The sequence below is a fragment of the Typopeltis vanoorti genome, chromosome 11 (genome assembly GCF_054136105.1).
Source record: "Typopeltis vanoorti isolate ZY-2024b chromosome 11, IOZ_Tvanoo_1.0, whole genome shotgun sequence".
NCBI classification, from domain to species: Eukaryota; Metazoa; Arthropoda; class Arachnida; order Uropygi; family Thelyphonidae; genus Typopeltis; species Typopeltis vanoorti.
Genome location: NC_143559.1, coordinates 77,561,149 through 77,577,734, shown reverse-complemented (window position 1 = coordinate 77,577,734; position 16,586 = coordinate 77,561,149). Strand labels below are relative to the sequence as shown.

At 36.5% G+C, this 16,586-nt stretch overlaps 1 protein-coding gene across 1 annotated transcript in view; it reads right to left on the bottom strand.

Moving 5' to 3' along the window:
- Positions 1 to 16,586, bottom strand: part of LOC150101766 (actin-related protein 2/3 complex subunit 3-like) — a 61,637-nt gene that overhangs the window by 15,339 nt on the left and 29,712 nt on the right. Inside the window, exon 5 of the mRNA XM_090400429.1 lies at positions 8,254 to 8,380. Coding sequence (XP_090256555.1) covers positions 8,254 to 8,380 — 127 coding nt within the window. The remainder of the gene's footprint in view (positions 1 to 8,253; positions 8,381 to 16,586) is intronic.

Sequence of the window (16,586 nt, the reverse complement as noted above, 5' to 3'; positions counted from 1 at the left end):
TCAAGGTTAAATTTTCTGTGAGGGCTTTAAAGTGGGTCGAGTTTTTTATATAGGAAGGGGACCTTCTGGTGAGGGGGATCAGATAGTTGGCCAGCTGTTTAGATAGTCTATAGCAAGGTGCATTGGTGGCATCTACTATACGACCACTTCATCCATATACTAAGACTATCTAGCTCACCTTTACATTACAAACAAGCATCTCCTTTTTCCTGTATAGCTGTGTGGACTTTGTGCCTTATCTCGGGTTTGTCCCTAAGATCGAGTAGGATTCGTCTTGTTATATTCGAATTTTCGTGTGGGGGATTTTCTCCTTCTACCGGTTTTGTAATGGAGTGAGAAGAACCGGTATTTGTATCTTCTAGTTTTGGATCATTTCCTTGCTCTGTGTCCTCTTCTGATGAATTTTCTTCCTCATTTTCTGTGTTGTTTCGCGTTATCTCATTTCCTTCCTCGTCTTCTTCCGAACTTGAGGCTTCTATTTGGCTTTCAATGTCTTGTTTATTTCGTTTCATTTCTCCTTCTTCTGGCGTGATGGGTCGTTTTGTTGAACTGGTATTGATTTCAATTTCCTCTGTTTCTGTGCTGTCATTGTTGCCTTCCGATTCAATGGTGTAAGATTTCTTAGTGTTCCGTTTCTTTTCCTTCCTAATATTCCCTTCTGTGTTCCTCCCAGTTATTGCCTGATTTCCTAATGTGGTCGTTGCGATAGCTGGTGGTTGGAGGGCTGGAAAGTCTTCTGATTCCGTTGTTTGTGGTTCGTTTACTGTTTGGCCGGTAGTTCGCGAGTCCTGTGATGTGAGTTTAGGACTGATTACTGGAATGGCTACTGCTGCAGGTGTAATGGAGCCTCCTGCTCTTTCTGCAAGTGTCCTGTTAGGACAAACATCTATTCTATGGGATGTGTTCCCACATTTACGGCACGGTGACTCACATTTATCCAATATGTGTTCTGTCGATAAGCAGTTGCGGCATTTGTTGTTTTTCGGGCAGTGAGCGCTAAGGTGGCCCAAAGCAGTGCACCGAAAACATTGTTTTCTTACTCCTGGATAATTGACTATTACTTTTGCTGAGCCTAAAAAAATCAAGTTGGGGATTTCTGTTTTCATTTCAATTGAAATGCTCACTTCCCCTGATTTCCACTCTGGGATATCTGTGTCTTGTCCGATTGTTACGTTTCGGACAATCCCCCCACTTTGAAAAAATGGTTTTAATGCTTTCCTCCCCTTTCTCTAGATATTCGAGTGGAAACCTGTCAATTTTTATGGATTTTAAAATACTCCCGACTAGGAAGGGTAGGTATTTTCTTCCTTCACATTCTATGCCTTTAAGGAGCGTTTCCCTTGTCTCTATGTTGTTCGTTACTATTTGGAATCTCCCCCCCCCCCGTAAGGGGTAAGCCCATAAATGCTTTCTGCTTTGGCGACTTTGAGAAGAGCTCTCACAAACGTCGCTTTGTCGATGTTTGGGTCAATTTCAATCCCGAGGGTATGAACTCTTGGCAAGAATTTCGACATTCTTTAAAAGCAAACACCTTACCAACGGAATAGCAAATTTCAGTCCCCGAAAGGAAATGACCTAAAACGGACCTGCACCGATTGGAACGAGGCCGCAAAAAATAAAAGCCAACAAAAGAAAAACTAGAAGGGTTCTTACCAAACAATACTGGAATAGGAGCTCTCTCTCGGGATCTGGTAACTGGCAACTGGAATCCAAAAGAAGACTGGAACATGGAGCTTTTTCTCGGGGCCGCTGAAAACAGGTCTCGTCAGTGGGAGCCAGGCCCAAGTGGAGATACCAGGCAGAAGCATTAGCAGGTCATCTCTACCTATAGGAGTTGCCAAATGGTGTGCCACCCTTTTTTAATAAATTACTCTGGATTTAGAGAAAGATGTTGAAAGTTTATTTTTCACTTGGTTAGAGTATAATAAAATTAGTTTAATCCTTTATCCAAGTGTGAGCAAACAAAGTTTGCACCTGAAAGTATCTTCAGGGCTGGGGTAAGGTGGTACAACACCAGGGAAACTCGTTGCAAAGGTGGAGCAAGCTACCAACACTCTTATCTCAGTATCTCCCATAATGCAAAACACATCTCCTTGCGGATATGTCTAATGTTATGTATTAAGGGAAGGGCCACGTTGGTAGCTTGCTCCACCTTTGCAACGAGTTGCCCTGGTGTTGTACCACCATACCCCAGTCCTGAAGATACTTTCAGGCGCAAACTTTGTTTGCTCACACTTGGATAAAGGATTAAACTAATTTTATTATACTCTAACCAAGTGAAAAATAAACTTTCAACATCCTTGAGTTTTGCCGCTAATTTCTTGGCTAAGTGGTAACTGGGACTGTCTATTCATTCTACGATTGGTCGGAGAGGCACATTTTGTTTGTGTATTTTCGGGACCCCATATATTCTGGAAGGGGAGGGCGTAGTGGGGTTAAACTACTCACGTCTCTCACTTCTTGGCCACCAGACACGGTTAAAAAACTCAAACCCCACTACGCCCTCCCCCTCCCAGAATATATGGGGTCCCGAAAATACACAAACAAAATGTGCCCCTCCGACCAATCGTAGAAGGCATAGACAGTCCCAATTATCACTTAGCCAAGAAATTAGCGGCAACACTCAAGGAGTTGGTAGGTCATTCCCCCTCCTACATAAAAAACACACAACACTTTATAAATAAAATTAAAAACATAACACTCGACAAAGACAATTTACTAGTCAGTTTCGACGTTTCTGCCCTTTTCACTAATGTCCCCATCAATGACACAATTCTCCTACTACAGAACAAATTTGTACCAGACATTACGGCCCTCTTTTCCCACGTACTACAGTCCGGTTACTTCGTGTGGCAAAACAAATTTTACCTACAGAAAGAAGGTACAGCCATGGGCTCACCACTATCCCCCTCAATTGCTAACTTCTACATGGAAACCTTTGAGCAAAGGGCTCTTGATTCCGCCACGCTAAGACCGACCATCTGGTTTAGATAAGTTTACGTGTTCGTGATCTGGCCGCACGGGCGACAAACGCTAAACACATTCCTTAGCCACCTGAACAAACAACACGAATGCATACAATTCCATATCGAAATCGAAAATCAAAATTCGCTCCCGTTCCTAGACACACTAGTCACACGCCTTCCTTCAGGCAGTCTATCCTTCACGGTCTACTGAAAACCGACATACACTGGCCAATACATACATGCTAATTCATACCACCACCCATCACAAAAATATGGAGTCATTAACACCCTAAAAAACAGAGCTACAACAATTTGCTCTAACCAGCAAGCATTGAAACAAGAATTAAAAATTATCAGCGACACATTCATAAATAATGGCTATAACCAAAATACTATTAATAAAATACTCCATAAAACAACAACAAAAACGAATCTAGATTACAGTAAAACCATAGCAATCCCATACATTAAAGGATTATCAGAAAATATCAAGAGAATCCTACAACATTATAACCTCAATGCCACCTTTAAACCACCCACTAAACTTAAAACCATATTCAACTCCTCTAAGGATCCTCTCCTCCCATTAGCACATCCTGGAGTCTATTGCATCCGCTGCACCTGTAACTTACCGTACATTGGTGAAACAGGACAGACAATCTCTATACGCAAGAAAGAACACATTAGACACATTAAATATAACCATTATGGTGAAGCAGGATCTCAGACCATGCGCTCCACACCTTACACCAAATCAACTGGAAAAGCACCCGCTCGTTACACCACACAAAAACCTGGTATGAAAGGAAATTTAAGGAAGCCTGTGAAATCCTGATAAACCACCCAAATATCAACAACAAAGATGGCATGAAAATTCCAAGGATCTGGATGGCACACATTCAGCCTACCTAATATATAAGATTCAGCATAAGTCAGGACTCTAGCCAATTTTCAGCTAGTATTAGAAACCATTCCATACAAAGTGGCTGGAATGTACAAGTATAATCATGATGTTAATATATGTATATAGATAGAGACTTGTTGTTACGCACAACGTATGTCTACAACCAACAGATAACACTAATAATAGGACTCTAGCATTCATGTGTGTATATATATATATATATATATTTTTTTTTTTTCCTTCACCAGAGGTCAGGCCAACAATTGTTGTAGCGGTTGGTCAGTATCTTTAACAAACCAGTTTGATTGTAGTGTAGCTTGTTTTCTGTGTATAGTTGTATGCTCCAGAAGATGACCTAGACATAAAGGTCAAAACGTCGAATGTAGATTTTAGTTATATTAAACTAAAGATTTTATTCAAACACAGTAGTTGTCTCCATAATTTTCAAAAATGCATTAGTCAGGGAATCTTGCAAACTTGTAGCGGATTTATTCAGAAGTATAACATCTTCCGCATAAAGCAAAGAGCTGACATTAACATCTCCAATTCTGATATCATGTTTAATACCACTTTCCTTCATAACGTGATCCATATAGATAATGAATAACAGAGGGGATAATATACATCCTTGTCTCACACCAGATTTAACATTAAACCATTTTCCTGTACATCCTTCAATTCTAACTGCCGACTTACAACTCAGATACAGACTAAGTATTGCTTGATATAGTGCCTCATTGACACCATATAATTGTAGCACATTGAATAGCTTCTCTCTTGTCACCTTGTCATATGCCTTTGTCAGATCGACAAAACTTAAATACAAATCTCTGTTATATTCCCATGCTTTCTAGACTATTTGTCGTAAAGTGAAGATCTGATCCTGACAGCGTCTATTTGGCCTGAATCCAGCTTGTTCTTCACCAAGCTTTTCTTCCACAATTCTTCTCAACCGTTTCTCAAGTATACTTGCATAGATCTTGCCAAGAACACTCAGTAGGGAAATACCTCTGTAATTCTCACATTCAGTTTTATTTCCCTTTTTATATATGGACACTATTAGAGCTCTACTCCAATCATCGGGAATTCGTCCATCTGTCCAAGCTTTCTGAACTATGCAGTGCAGCCACTGTAAGACTTTTATAACACCATACTTCAGCATTTCTGAAATGTAGTAGATAGTCATCTACTACATTTCTGAAGAGTCGAATATCATCAAGCCTTTGATGGCTTTTTTCTACTTCAAGTATGGATATGTATTCCTGACTATATGCCTGTTGAGTGTTTTTTACCACTGTGCTATCACTGCTTGTTTCATTTAGCAATTTTTCGAAGTAATTACTCCATACTTCAAGGATATCTTTTTCTCCTGTTTTCATGTCACCTTTATCATCTCTAACTCCTTTTACAGCACTCTTTCCCCCATTTCTAAGCTTCTTCAACAACCTCCAGAATATCTTACCACCTTCTTGATATTTATTTTCTATGTTCTTGCCAAAGCCCTCCCATGACTTTTATTTAGCTAGTTTTACACAGTGTTTCGCTTTTTTACATTTGTCTCTGTATTCTCTAAGAGCAAAAGCTGACTTATTTGACAGGAACTTTTGATATGCTTTCTTCTTTTCCTTCACTGCCTCTTTAACTTCTTGTGTCCACCATGTAGTTGTGATTTTTCTATGCTTGCAGACAACTTCACCACATGCCTCTCTGGCTGAATCAATCAGGGTTTTCTTCAAGGCCTGCCACTGAATCTCCAAGGTTTGGTTCCTGTTCTCAAACTCTTTCATTTTTTCTTCAATAATCTTTGTGTATGTTAGTCTGCAGTTCACATCTGAGAGCCGATCAACTTTTATTTGCTTTAAAACTTTCTTACATGTTATTCTTTTCAATATGAAATTCAATTTTATCCTGCTCAAGACAAAATTGTGATCACTTCCAATTTCAAATCCTCTGTACACTCTGGTGTTCTGCACCAGGAAGAAAACATCACTATCAACAATAACATAGTCAATGAGACTTTTCTTATTCCTTGCCTCTTCTCTCCATGTGAATTTCTGCACATTTTTATGTTGGAACATGGTGTTAGTAATAACCAGTCCATGTCCTGAGCAGAAATCCAACAGGTATTTGCCATTATTATTAGCTTTGCTCTTTTCTCCAAATTTTCCCAAAATATTTTTGCATGTCTGACAATCATTTCCTACTCTGGACCAACAATGACCAACTTTTCCTTTTTCATTGTGTCAGTTGCTTTTTTTAAAGCATCAAAAATTCTTCCACTTCTACCTTAGTAGAATCTTCTGTGGGACCATAGGCACAAATAAGTCTCATTGTCCAGTTCCCCATTCTCATATTTGCCTACATCACTCTACTTGAGACTGCCTGCCATTCAAGAAGATTAGCCTCGTATTTTGTGTTGAATACTATGGCTACTCCTTCTTTTCCTCAATTATCATTGCCTGCATATAACATTTTGTGTTTATTGCTCAGAAAGATCTCACCATGAGCCTCCATAGCTCAGTCAATATAGACAAAGCCCTTTGATCGGAAGGACCTGGGGTTCAATTCATGTCAGTGACGTGAGGAACCTTCATCCAGTCTCTTTCGATGAAAGATGAGTTAGCCAGTCTCATAGGGCAGTAGGGAGTTTTTTCACCCAGAAAATCTGGTTTTTCATTTCCCAGAGCAAACTGGCCCCGTGAACACACGCATCTACAGACATAGGACACACCGGAAGGCATAGGGCTAATCACTTAAGTAAAATATATTGCATAACATGATAACTGATGACAACTGGATAGTGCTCATATTATCTACTTTAAAAAGGGAAGCACAAAAAAAGTGAGAATTTCCCTACCTACTGTTCAAGATAAGAATTCATGCAAGTTGACAAGAAACTAAGAAAAACTTTGTAAGAGAAACTTGGGAGAACAAGCTAGGTTCAGATTAGCATGAACATGCCAGCTTGGTTGCTCAAGTGGATAAGGTACCTGCTCTCCAAATATGGGTTTGAATTCCATTGTAAACAAGGATACTTGCATGTTACTAGGGGATAGAATTTCATTATCTAGTGTGAAACCACTAGTATGATTATTGGCAGCTTCAATAAGTTCCAAATTTTGTCTATAGAGCAGGATTCCCAGATTATCTAACCTTTAGCTCACCTACAGTACTATAGTACACCAATGTATTATAGGTTTATGGATAAAGTGAAACACCTTTTTTTTCTACTTGTGACTTTTACAATGATTTAACCTTAGTGTCATCTTGGGTATGGTTTCCACTGATGAGCCCTTAATAAAGATAAAAAAAAAAAAATTGGTCTGGGTAGTGACCATTTCCATACTATTTTTGTATTATAAGGCAACTGATGTGAAGCAGTTCTATGTACAAGTACACTCATGAAGATACTTCATACTTATGTTTATGTTTGGGTATAGGATTAAAACAAAAATATTTCTTGTCAAGCATAATATACTAGAAATTTATAGATGTGTCATATATGGGATTCACAGATATTAAAAAGGTGGGGGAGGGAAGAATATAAGGATCTGTGTTACTTTTATCGATCTCAAAGAGGCACATGATCAAGTTCCAAAGGAAAAGCTATTTATTTGTTACAATTATATGGTTTAAATGAGATTTTACGGAGCAATATATAACCTGTACCTAAGCTGCCAAATCAACATTCAGAATTGAAGATAAACTTAGTTCTTACTTTATGCAGATATTGCAAGCTTAAATAAATCCACTCAAGTGTCAGATCAGCTAACCCAAATAACTGCTTATCAAATTTGGTAAGAAAATTAGTAATAAAAAAAAGCAAAAACTATGAAAATAGGTAGGAATGTTAATGAAACTAACTTCATTCTCAATAGCTATTCCTATTAATAAGTAAAGCATTTCAGTTATTTGGGTATAATGTTTAGTGAAGATAGATGGCAAAATTATATATGGAAGATAATAGAAAAAGCAAAGTTAGTGTAGTAGGGAGCAAGCTGAATTAATTTATATGAAATAAGAGAGAAATTAGCCAAAACATTGAATCTGCAGTACAAGTTTCCACCTAGCCGCCCATTATGGATCAAACATGCATCCTCATACGCTTCATATCCATCATATATTTCAATGTAATATCAATGGTATTACAATTTTAATATGCACTTCGTGTCCATGATAACCTTGACGTCTATAGATGTCTTGGCCGGTAGCGTGGTTAAACCAAGTTAACTCATGTTATAGAGCCAAAAGTTGGTTCCATAACACAGTAAGAAATAAAAAATTAAAACTGATACCCCCCCCCACTAATAACTGCATCAGACTGGTGCAGTTATTAGCTATGCTAAAGCTTTTAAAATAAATTTATAAATATTAATGACCAACCTGCTTCATGAACACTGGATGGTTTTGCATATACAGCATTAAGAGGAAATCCTGGTTCACCTGGTACATCAAATTTAGCAATAGCTAAACTATACATATCTTGAAGGCCCTGACTCTTATTTGAGCACTGCAAGATTCAAAACAATTTGCAAAATAAATAAAAAAATGCTAAAACATTTGATGTTTTTTAAGACAAAAAGACTCATCTTACACCTTTTTCCTAATTTCTCTAATTGCATCTTCTTATTCTTTATTAATTTGGTGATCTAAAACTCTGAGAATTAAATCAAACCACAACATTCAGCTTGGCAATTTTAATATAATTTATGACAGTTTTGATTAGCAATGTATTTTTTAAAATTATTCCTAAAAGCAATGCATTCTAGTTTAAATCCATAAATTTATCACCTTAGCAATATATAATTTTTAGTTTAAAATTTTGGTATGAGTTGTATTTCTAAACAAGGATTAAAAATTAAATTATTAGTAAAGTAGTAGTATTTCAAATATTTGGTTATATTTACAAATAATAGGTACCTAAGTAAGAAATGACATTTCCTTCCATAGTGCTAGGCCACCTGAAGAAAGACCATTACAGGTTCAATTCTAGTCGTTGGTGAGGGGAATTTTTTTTTTTTTTTTTTTTTTTTGTAAGCCTTTCTTTAGTTATTTCTTGAGTTAGTCACACTCTGGCATGGACAAATAAGGTTCTCTCATTTGGGTTTTTAACCCTGCATCTCAAAAAACCAACAATAGAACTCATGCCAGACAATAATATAAGTGTTAGAATGTAAAGCTATGAGATGGCTGCAGTTGTCTAGTGTATCCCTCTCCCCCACAAAGTTTTGGGTCATTGATAGCTTGGGCTTACAATTGCTAAAGGCTTGAAGACTGGCCACCCACCAGTCTTCAAAATTTAGGACTAAAAGAGGCTCCACCTACTCTCTTTCAGGAAATAAAAGATAAAGGATTTATTTTTATCTGCATATAACATTTGCATGATTAATAGATAATACAACTGGTGCAGGAGAAATTCAGTTCCAATTTGTTAAATAATAAAAAAAAATTTGCAAAACTAATTATAAATAAATCAGAAGTATGCAAAATACTACTTTCCAGCATAGCTAATTCCTCTCCCCTCCCACCATCTTCAAATACCCTCAATGAATAATTTAATTCACTTTGAAATCATTCTGAGTTCTGAAATAACCATATTCTATAGTGCAGCTGAAAAACCAGTACTTTACAGATTTTTTTTTCAAATGTCAAAGCAAACAAAAATTATTAGAAATCAGATCAAGATTATATTACTCTTATTATATAACCCCTCCAGGGAGTCCAAAGCCTCACCGAGGGAGGGTATCTACTCTACAACTCTCAGTCTCCACCAGCTGCAACAACCTTCATCATCCACGCCATCTACCGCCAACCACCACCACTAGTATTTTTACAAACAAACATCCATGCCTACGGTGGGATACGAAACCCACAGCTTTTTGGCTGAAGAGCAGATACGGCCAACCAGCTGGCCTGGTTGTCCGAGTAATTTAGGTAACTTCTGTTTCTCAGAAGAAAGCTGTTCACTATATTTAACTCCATCTGAAAGTATTAGAATTCAAAGAAATAAATTTAAATAATTAAAATTTTATGAAAGACAGGAATGAAGAGTATTGCTTAAGATGACTTCCCAAAGGGAAAGTTAAACGCAATTTTTTGTTTAGATTTAGACTGTGAATGTAGGCTTCACAACTTTCTTTACATAATCTTTCAAGAAGAAAATAACTTTTGTATAGGAATTTAGTTTTATTCCAATTAATTCTATGCCTAGTGGAAAAGGTGTGGGCTAAACCAGACTCATCAAGTAAAATATACTCTTGATGCTCTTTTTGACAAATCTGAGATGAATGATCCATCTACCTATAACAACAAAAGCTGCATGAACAATAGGCTCTGTAAACTCCAGGATAAGAGTGTGTGTAGGGGAGGTGATATTTGTCTTTCAGAAAGGCTAGAAAGGAATTTAGTTTATGCACTGTATGGAAAAAAAAACTTGTGGCAAAGAAGTTTTGCCATTTTCTCTGGCAGTCCTTTAACATATGGAATTGAAATTCTAGAAACTTCTTCCCAAAGAAGATTAGGATGAAGGTTATAATTATAAATTATTTTATCAATTATTTTAGTATTATGATCATTAGAGATGAAAGGAGCTCTGTTAATGAAAGTTCATTATTTAAAAGAGAATCAGTACAAAAGATTTTATGTGAATAATGAACTAAACTTTTAATCACGTCATATTTCTGACAGGGATGATGATGTGAAGCAGCATTAATATATTTCTTGGTTATCTGTATACTACAGATTGTCATCAGGTTAACACAGAATGAAAGCATCCAGAAAAGGGACACTTGTCATTTTCTACTGAGTAATGTAGGTGTTACCATCTGGTTGGCGAAGAATTAAAAGATCTAAAAAGGCTAACTGCTTATTTGATTCTACTCCTAGGGTGAACCGGATCCTTGGATGAAGTGCATTTAACTTAGAAAGAAACTGTTGAAGTTCATCACAAGAGCAATTCCAGATAGTAAAAATTCATCGACATATCTGAACCAATGAGTAGGTCTGGGAGAAATGTCAAAAATACGTTGTTCAAAGTGCTCCATAAAGAAGTTGGCGATAGCAGGAGAAACTCAGTCTATAGAAAGAAGACTCACACAGGCATTATATCCATGCTGAATCTCATCACCAGCCCAGTTAAAAGACAACTATTAAAACAGTGGTTCATCGGGCCCACTCCTTTTGTTCTTCAGACGATCTGTTACAAAAAAGAACTGCAATATATTATTTCTGCCTTTTTATCTAATGGATATAAGAATTCCTTCATCAAATGAGCTTTGAGTAGTTTAACATGTCTTCCTCTTCAAATACAGAAGAAATAAATCACATTCCTTTCCCTTATGTGCAAGGCATTAGTGAACGTATAGCAATAGTTTTAAAACTAGTAAATATTTTTGTTGCCTTTCAACCTTTCAGAAAAACTCCATCTTTCTCACTTCTCCAAAGGACATGATTTCATATCTTAGTTATCCAGGTGTCTACCAGATTCCTTGCTCTTGTGAATTATCTTATTTCAGACAAACAGGAAGATCTGCCTCTATTTGGCTAGAACACCAGTCTTATATTCAATACCTTGAACCTGAACAGTATGGACTTGCAGAACATGCCTTCATCACTAGACATAGAGTTCATTGGAACAAGACAAGAGTCCTTCACAAAAGTCGGTTCCTCATGGAACAGCTTCATAAAGAAACATGTGAAACTCTACTTCACTCTCCTAACTTAAACAGATCCGATGGTTTATGTCTATCCCCTTTATGGGAGATAGTACTTTATAAATCAGCTAATCTTTCCTAACTTTTTATTGTGTGTGTGTGTATATATATATATATATATATATATATATATATTAGTTAGGAAATTTATTAACCTTTTTAGTTATTTTACATTAGCTACTCAGGTGGCGCCCTTTGGAAGTGTCAGTTATTTATTGTTCAATTAGCTTTATAAATGTACCGAAGATGCCTGCGATACACAGGCGAAATTTATACTATTAAATAATATTTTATGTATTTTATTCCGTTATTATATTTTTGAATTTAAAAATGTACATCATTACTAACTTCCTACCTACAATTTTCCTCCAAATCAGTCTGTTACCTGTCAAGACTCCAATATTATCAGATCTTATATTTCTGTCTTCTAAGGCAGTGCTTCCCAAACTTCTGGATGTCAGGGCCCCCTTTGCAAAAATTAAAATATTTCACGGCCCCCCTCGAAAAAAAAATCGTAATAGAGATATATTATTATAATATTTATTGTATTTATATTCAATGCAAAACATACACAGCGAATATTGCAAAAATCAAATGCATATATTACATTTTTTGCCTCTTACCGTTTGGTTCTGAAGACGATGCGGGCTGTTCTGGTAAAATACTGTCCTTTTTTTTTTAGTCTGTTTCTGCTTCTTTTGATTGTTCACGGGATTTTTTTATTTTTTATTATTTTTTACCAACCACTTATCCAGCTCAGGGTTAAATTTTTTAATGTAGAACAGATCAAATAATATCACCACTTACCAATACTGGCACACCACAGACTGATAACATGAAATTAGTGAATATTACCTGAATAAGGGAATCCCCCAGACCAGGAACATTTTTCACTTTTGTGACTTTTCTCCTTTTACGGTAATTAAGCCTAGCGCTAAACAGACAGCAAAGGCAGTCTGTTTATTAAAACGTGCATATGATTGGTGTGGTATTAACAAAAGATCGTGCAACCGAAAGATAAAAGCATAGCTGACAATTGAGTTGAAATGCTAACTCTCTTCAACCGAATTCCATATGTGAAACTGCCATAACATTCATTATATATATATATATTACTTAGTTTTAACACTTTTACGAATTTTAACATGTTCGGTTGAATTTTATTGCTGTCTTGGGAAATTGAACTTACACACATCTAATTAATAACAATAGTTTTTAGTTAGATATTGTGTTTGCCCATGCAACATATGGTTTTGTTTCAGTCTATACAGCATAGTTTCTGTATAAGGGGACATGTGATTCATTAATTAGTGTGTTTTTATCCCAGTTGTCTCTAATTGCACTATTTGTTGAGAAATATATTACACAGACTCCTCATACCTTATTCACTGGCATAATAAAAGTACTTATTTTTACTGCCTCTGCAGTAGTGGCTCTTAGGGAGGACGTGTTGTTTACCACTGCAAGCGAGTTACTATATCCCCACATGAACTTGTTTAAGCTTTTTTTCACATTTGAAGTATATGCGAAACTTTTATTGGTAACAGAAAACTAGCTCGGATGACAGTGATAATATAAAATGAGTTTTGATATGTATATAAAGTCAATATCAACAGTCCCTGATTATGAACGTGTTATGAAAGGGGCAGAAAGATTTGGAACTTCCCTGGAGAGCATTCGAAGAAAATACAATTAACCACTGCTTTGAAATGAAACATATGAATAAGCAATATTTACTAATATTCGTTAAGCGCCGAAATATGCAGGAAGCAAAGTTTGTGAACCAACACCAACGTGTAAATTTTTCCATTAAAATATAAAAAATAACAAAAAAAGAAATAATAAAAGTTAAATACGTTTCTTTTAAAATAAAAAAAATATACTTAGTCTTAAAACATTTTAAATTTGTTTTCATTATTTCACGGCCCTCAAGGGGGCCGCGGCCCACAGTTTGGGAAGCGCTGTTCTAAGGCACTGTTTTCTGTATCAATCCACCTATATCTTAGTCTTCCTCTGGGTCTTTTTCTTGCCAACCTGGCAGAGAATACTTGTTTTGCTAATCTCTCCTCTCCCATTCTATTTAAGTGACCATACCACCTGAGATTAGTTCTGCTAATGCATTCCTGGATGCTGACTACATAAAGTTCTTTCCTAATATCCTCGTTTTTAATATGATATTGAAATATAATAGGGGCATGAACAGATGCCATCTGTTCATGCCCCTAATTTTTCTCAGGACTCTCATATCTGTGGTCTCTAGTCTTTGATCAAGTGTTTTGCTTCTGACCCTGCTCTCAGATCCATAAGTTAAAATTGGTTTGAACACTGTCTTGTATACAGCTAATTTAGTTTTGGCTAATTTCTCTCTTATTCCATATAAATTTATTCAGGTGACTTTTATCATACCAGCTTTGTTGATTCTGTTGTCTGTTTCCATATTTAATTTACCATCTTCACTAAACATCGTGCCTAAGTAGCTGAAATGTTTTACTTGTTCTATAGGTTCTCCATTCATAACGCAGTTGATATTTTCAAGTTATTCAGGGAATCTTGGAGACTTGTAGTGGATTTATTTAGAAGGATAACATTATTTGCATAAAGCAAAAAGCTGAGATTAACATCTCCAATTTTGATATCAGGTTTAATACCAATTTCCTTCATAATGTGATCCATATAGATAATAAATAACAGAGGGGATAATGTACATCCTTGTCTGACACCAGATTTAACATTAAACCACCTTCCTGTACTTCCTTCAATTCTAACTGCTGACTTACAACTCAAATAAAGACTAAGTATCGCTTGATATAATGTCCCATTAACACCATATACTGTAGCGTTTTGAATAACTTCTCTCTTGGCACCTTGTCATACGCCGTTTCCAAATCTACAAAACTTAAATACAGATCTTTGTTATATTCCCATGATTTCTCAAGTATCTGTCATAAAGTGAAAATCTGATCATGACAGCCTCTATTTGGCCTGAATCCAGCTTGTTCTTCACCAAGCTTCTCTTCCACAATCCTTCTCAACTGTTTTTCAAGTATTTTCAAGTTATTCAAGGAATCTTGGAGACTTGTATATATATCTATATATAGCTTACCAGGAACACTCAGTAGGGATATACCTCTGTAATTCTCACATTCAGTTTTATTTCCCTTTTTATCTATGAGTACTATGAGAACTCTACTCCAATCATCTGGAATTCGTCCCTATCCAGGACTTCTGAACTATGCAGTGAAACTGTAAGACTTTTATACCTCCATATACGTGAGCATTTTTGGTTGAATATCATCTACTCTGGCTGCCTTTCCAATTTTAGGATTTTGATGTATGGATATGTATTCCTGAATGCATCCCTGTTGAGTGTTTTTTACCACTGTGCTATCATCACTGCTTGTTTCATTTTTCAAAGTAATTACTCCATACTTCAAGAATATCTTTTTCTCCTGTTTTCATATCACCTTTATCATCTCTAATTCTTTTTACAGCACTCTTTCCTCCATTTCTGAGTTTCAACACATTCCAGAATATCTTGCCACCTTCTTGATATTTATTTTCTATGTTCTCCCATGACTTTTGTTTAGCCATTTTTACACAGTGTTTAGCTTTCTTACATTTGTTCTCTAAGAGCACAAGCTGACTTATTTGCCAGGAACTTTTGATATGCTTTCTTCTTTTCCTTCACTGCCTCCTTAACTTCCGGTGTCTACCATGGAGTTCTGATTTTTCTATCGTTGGAGACAACCTCATATGCCTCTCTGGCTGAATCAATCAGTGTTTTCTTCAGGGACTGCCACTGAATCTCCAAGGTTTGGTTCCTGTTCTCAAGCTCTTTTCTAAATCTTGTTAAAGTTATTTTTACTAGAACATTAATATAATTAGACCATGACACTTTACATCATGTATGTGACATTCCTGCATCATTGTTGAACATCCATTCCTATAGGTCAAGTTATAATCCCCATCCATTGCTTTGTGAGGTTTTACAACTGTTGTACAAAATAAAACCCCTTAATTTTGATGTTTGGTTATACCGGATTCTCAGCCACAATGGAATTAAAGAAAATGAGATTGCAGATGCAGTTGTTAGATCAGCTCATACTTTTTCCATGTACTGTTTGGCAGTCCCATATACAGACTTTAGACAACTTACAGGGTGTTCGGGATAAATTTGACAGTTTCGTAAGGAAAAAGAAAATCTTCTTTGTATCTATTAAATTTAATGAATTGACAAAAAAACATTACAGGCAGAGTTAATTACAATACTATCAACAAGATTTACTCAAAATAACCACCATTAGCATTGATCACAGCTTCAATTCTGCTTCGGAACCTCGAACAAGCTGATGCTACAGTCTCCCTGGGAAGGGCCGCAAAAACTGTTTTAATTTTATCCATTAACTGGGCTTTTGTATTACTGGAAGTGCGATTGGTGTCTTTTTCAACTGCGCCCCATACAAAATAATCCATGGGGTTAAGGTCTGGGGAGTTTGGAGGCCAAACATTTGGACTGGTGAAGTCGTAGAAATTTTCAGACAACCATTTTTGACTTTTCCCAGAGGTGTGGCAAGTGGCCGAATCCTGCTGCCATACATACGGCCTACCATTGGCTACCCTTGTTATCCAGGGCTTGACTACAGTTAGCAACTCCACGAACAAAGCCCGAATTCCAATGCCAGGGTTCTTCAACACCTGTTCCTGCAGATTTGCGAGGAATTCTGCTGTACGAACGCAATCAGATCGTCTGCTAGGGATCTTTCTTCTTGCTACATCCTCGTAGTCACCATTGCAAGTCTCTAGTTCATGCCTGATTGTTTTTACTGTATTCAGGGAGCATTGGGCAGCAGTCGTAATATCCTTATTTTGATGGCGGGCACGAATCATCATGATACAAGTTATTCTCTTCCATGATTCAGGTGGGTTCCAGCTATCCATCCTTTCTGACATCTTGTATATGAATGAAGAAGGGTCGAAACTTTTAAATGAAGAGAAGTGTGTGTT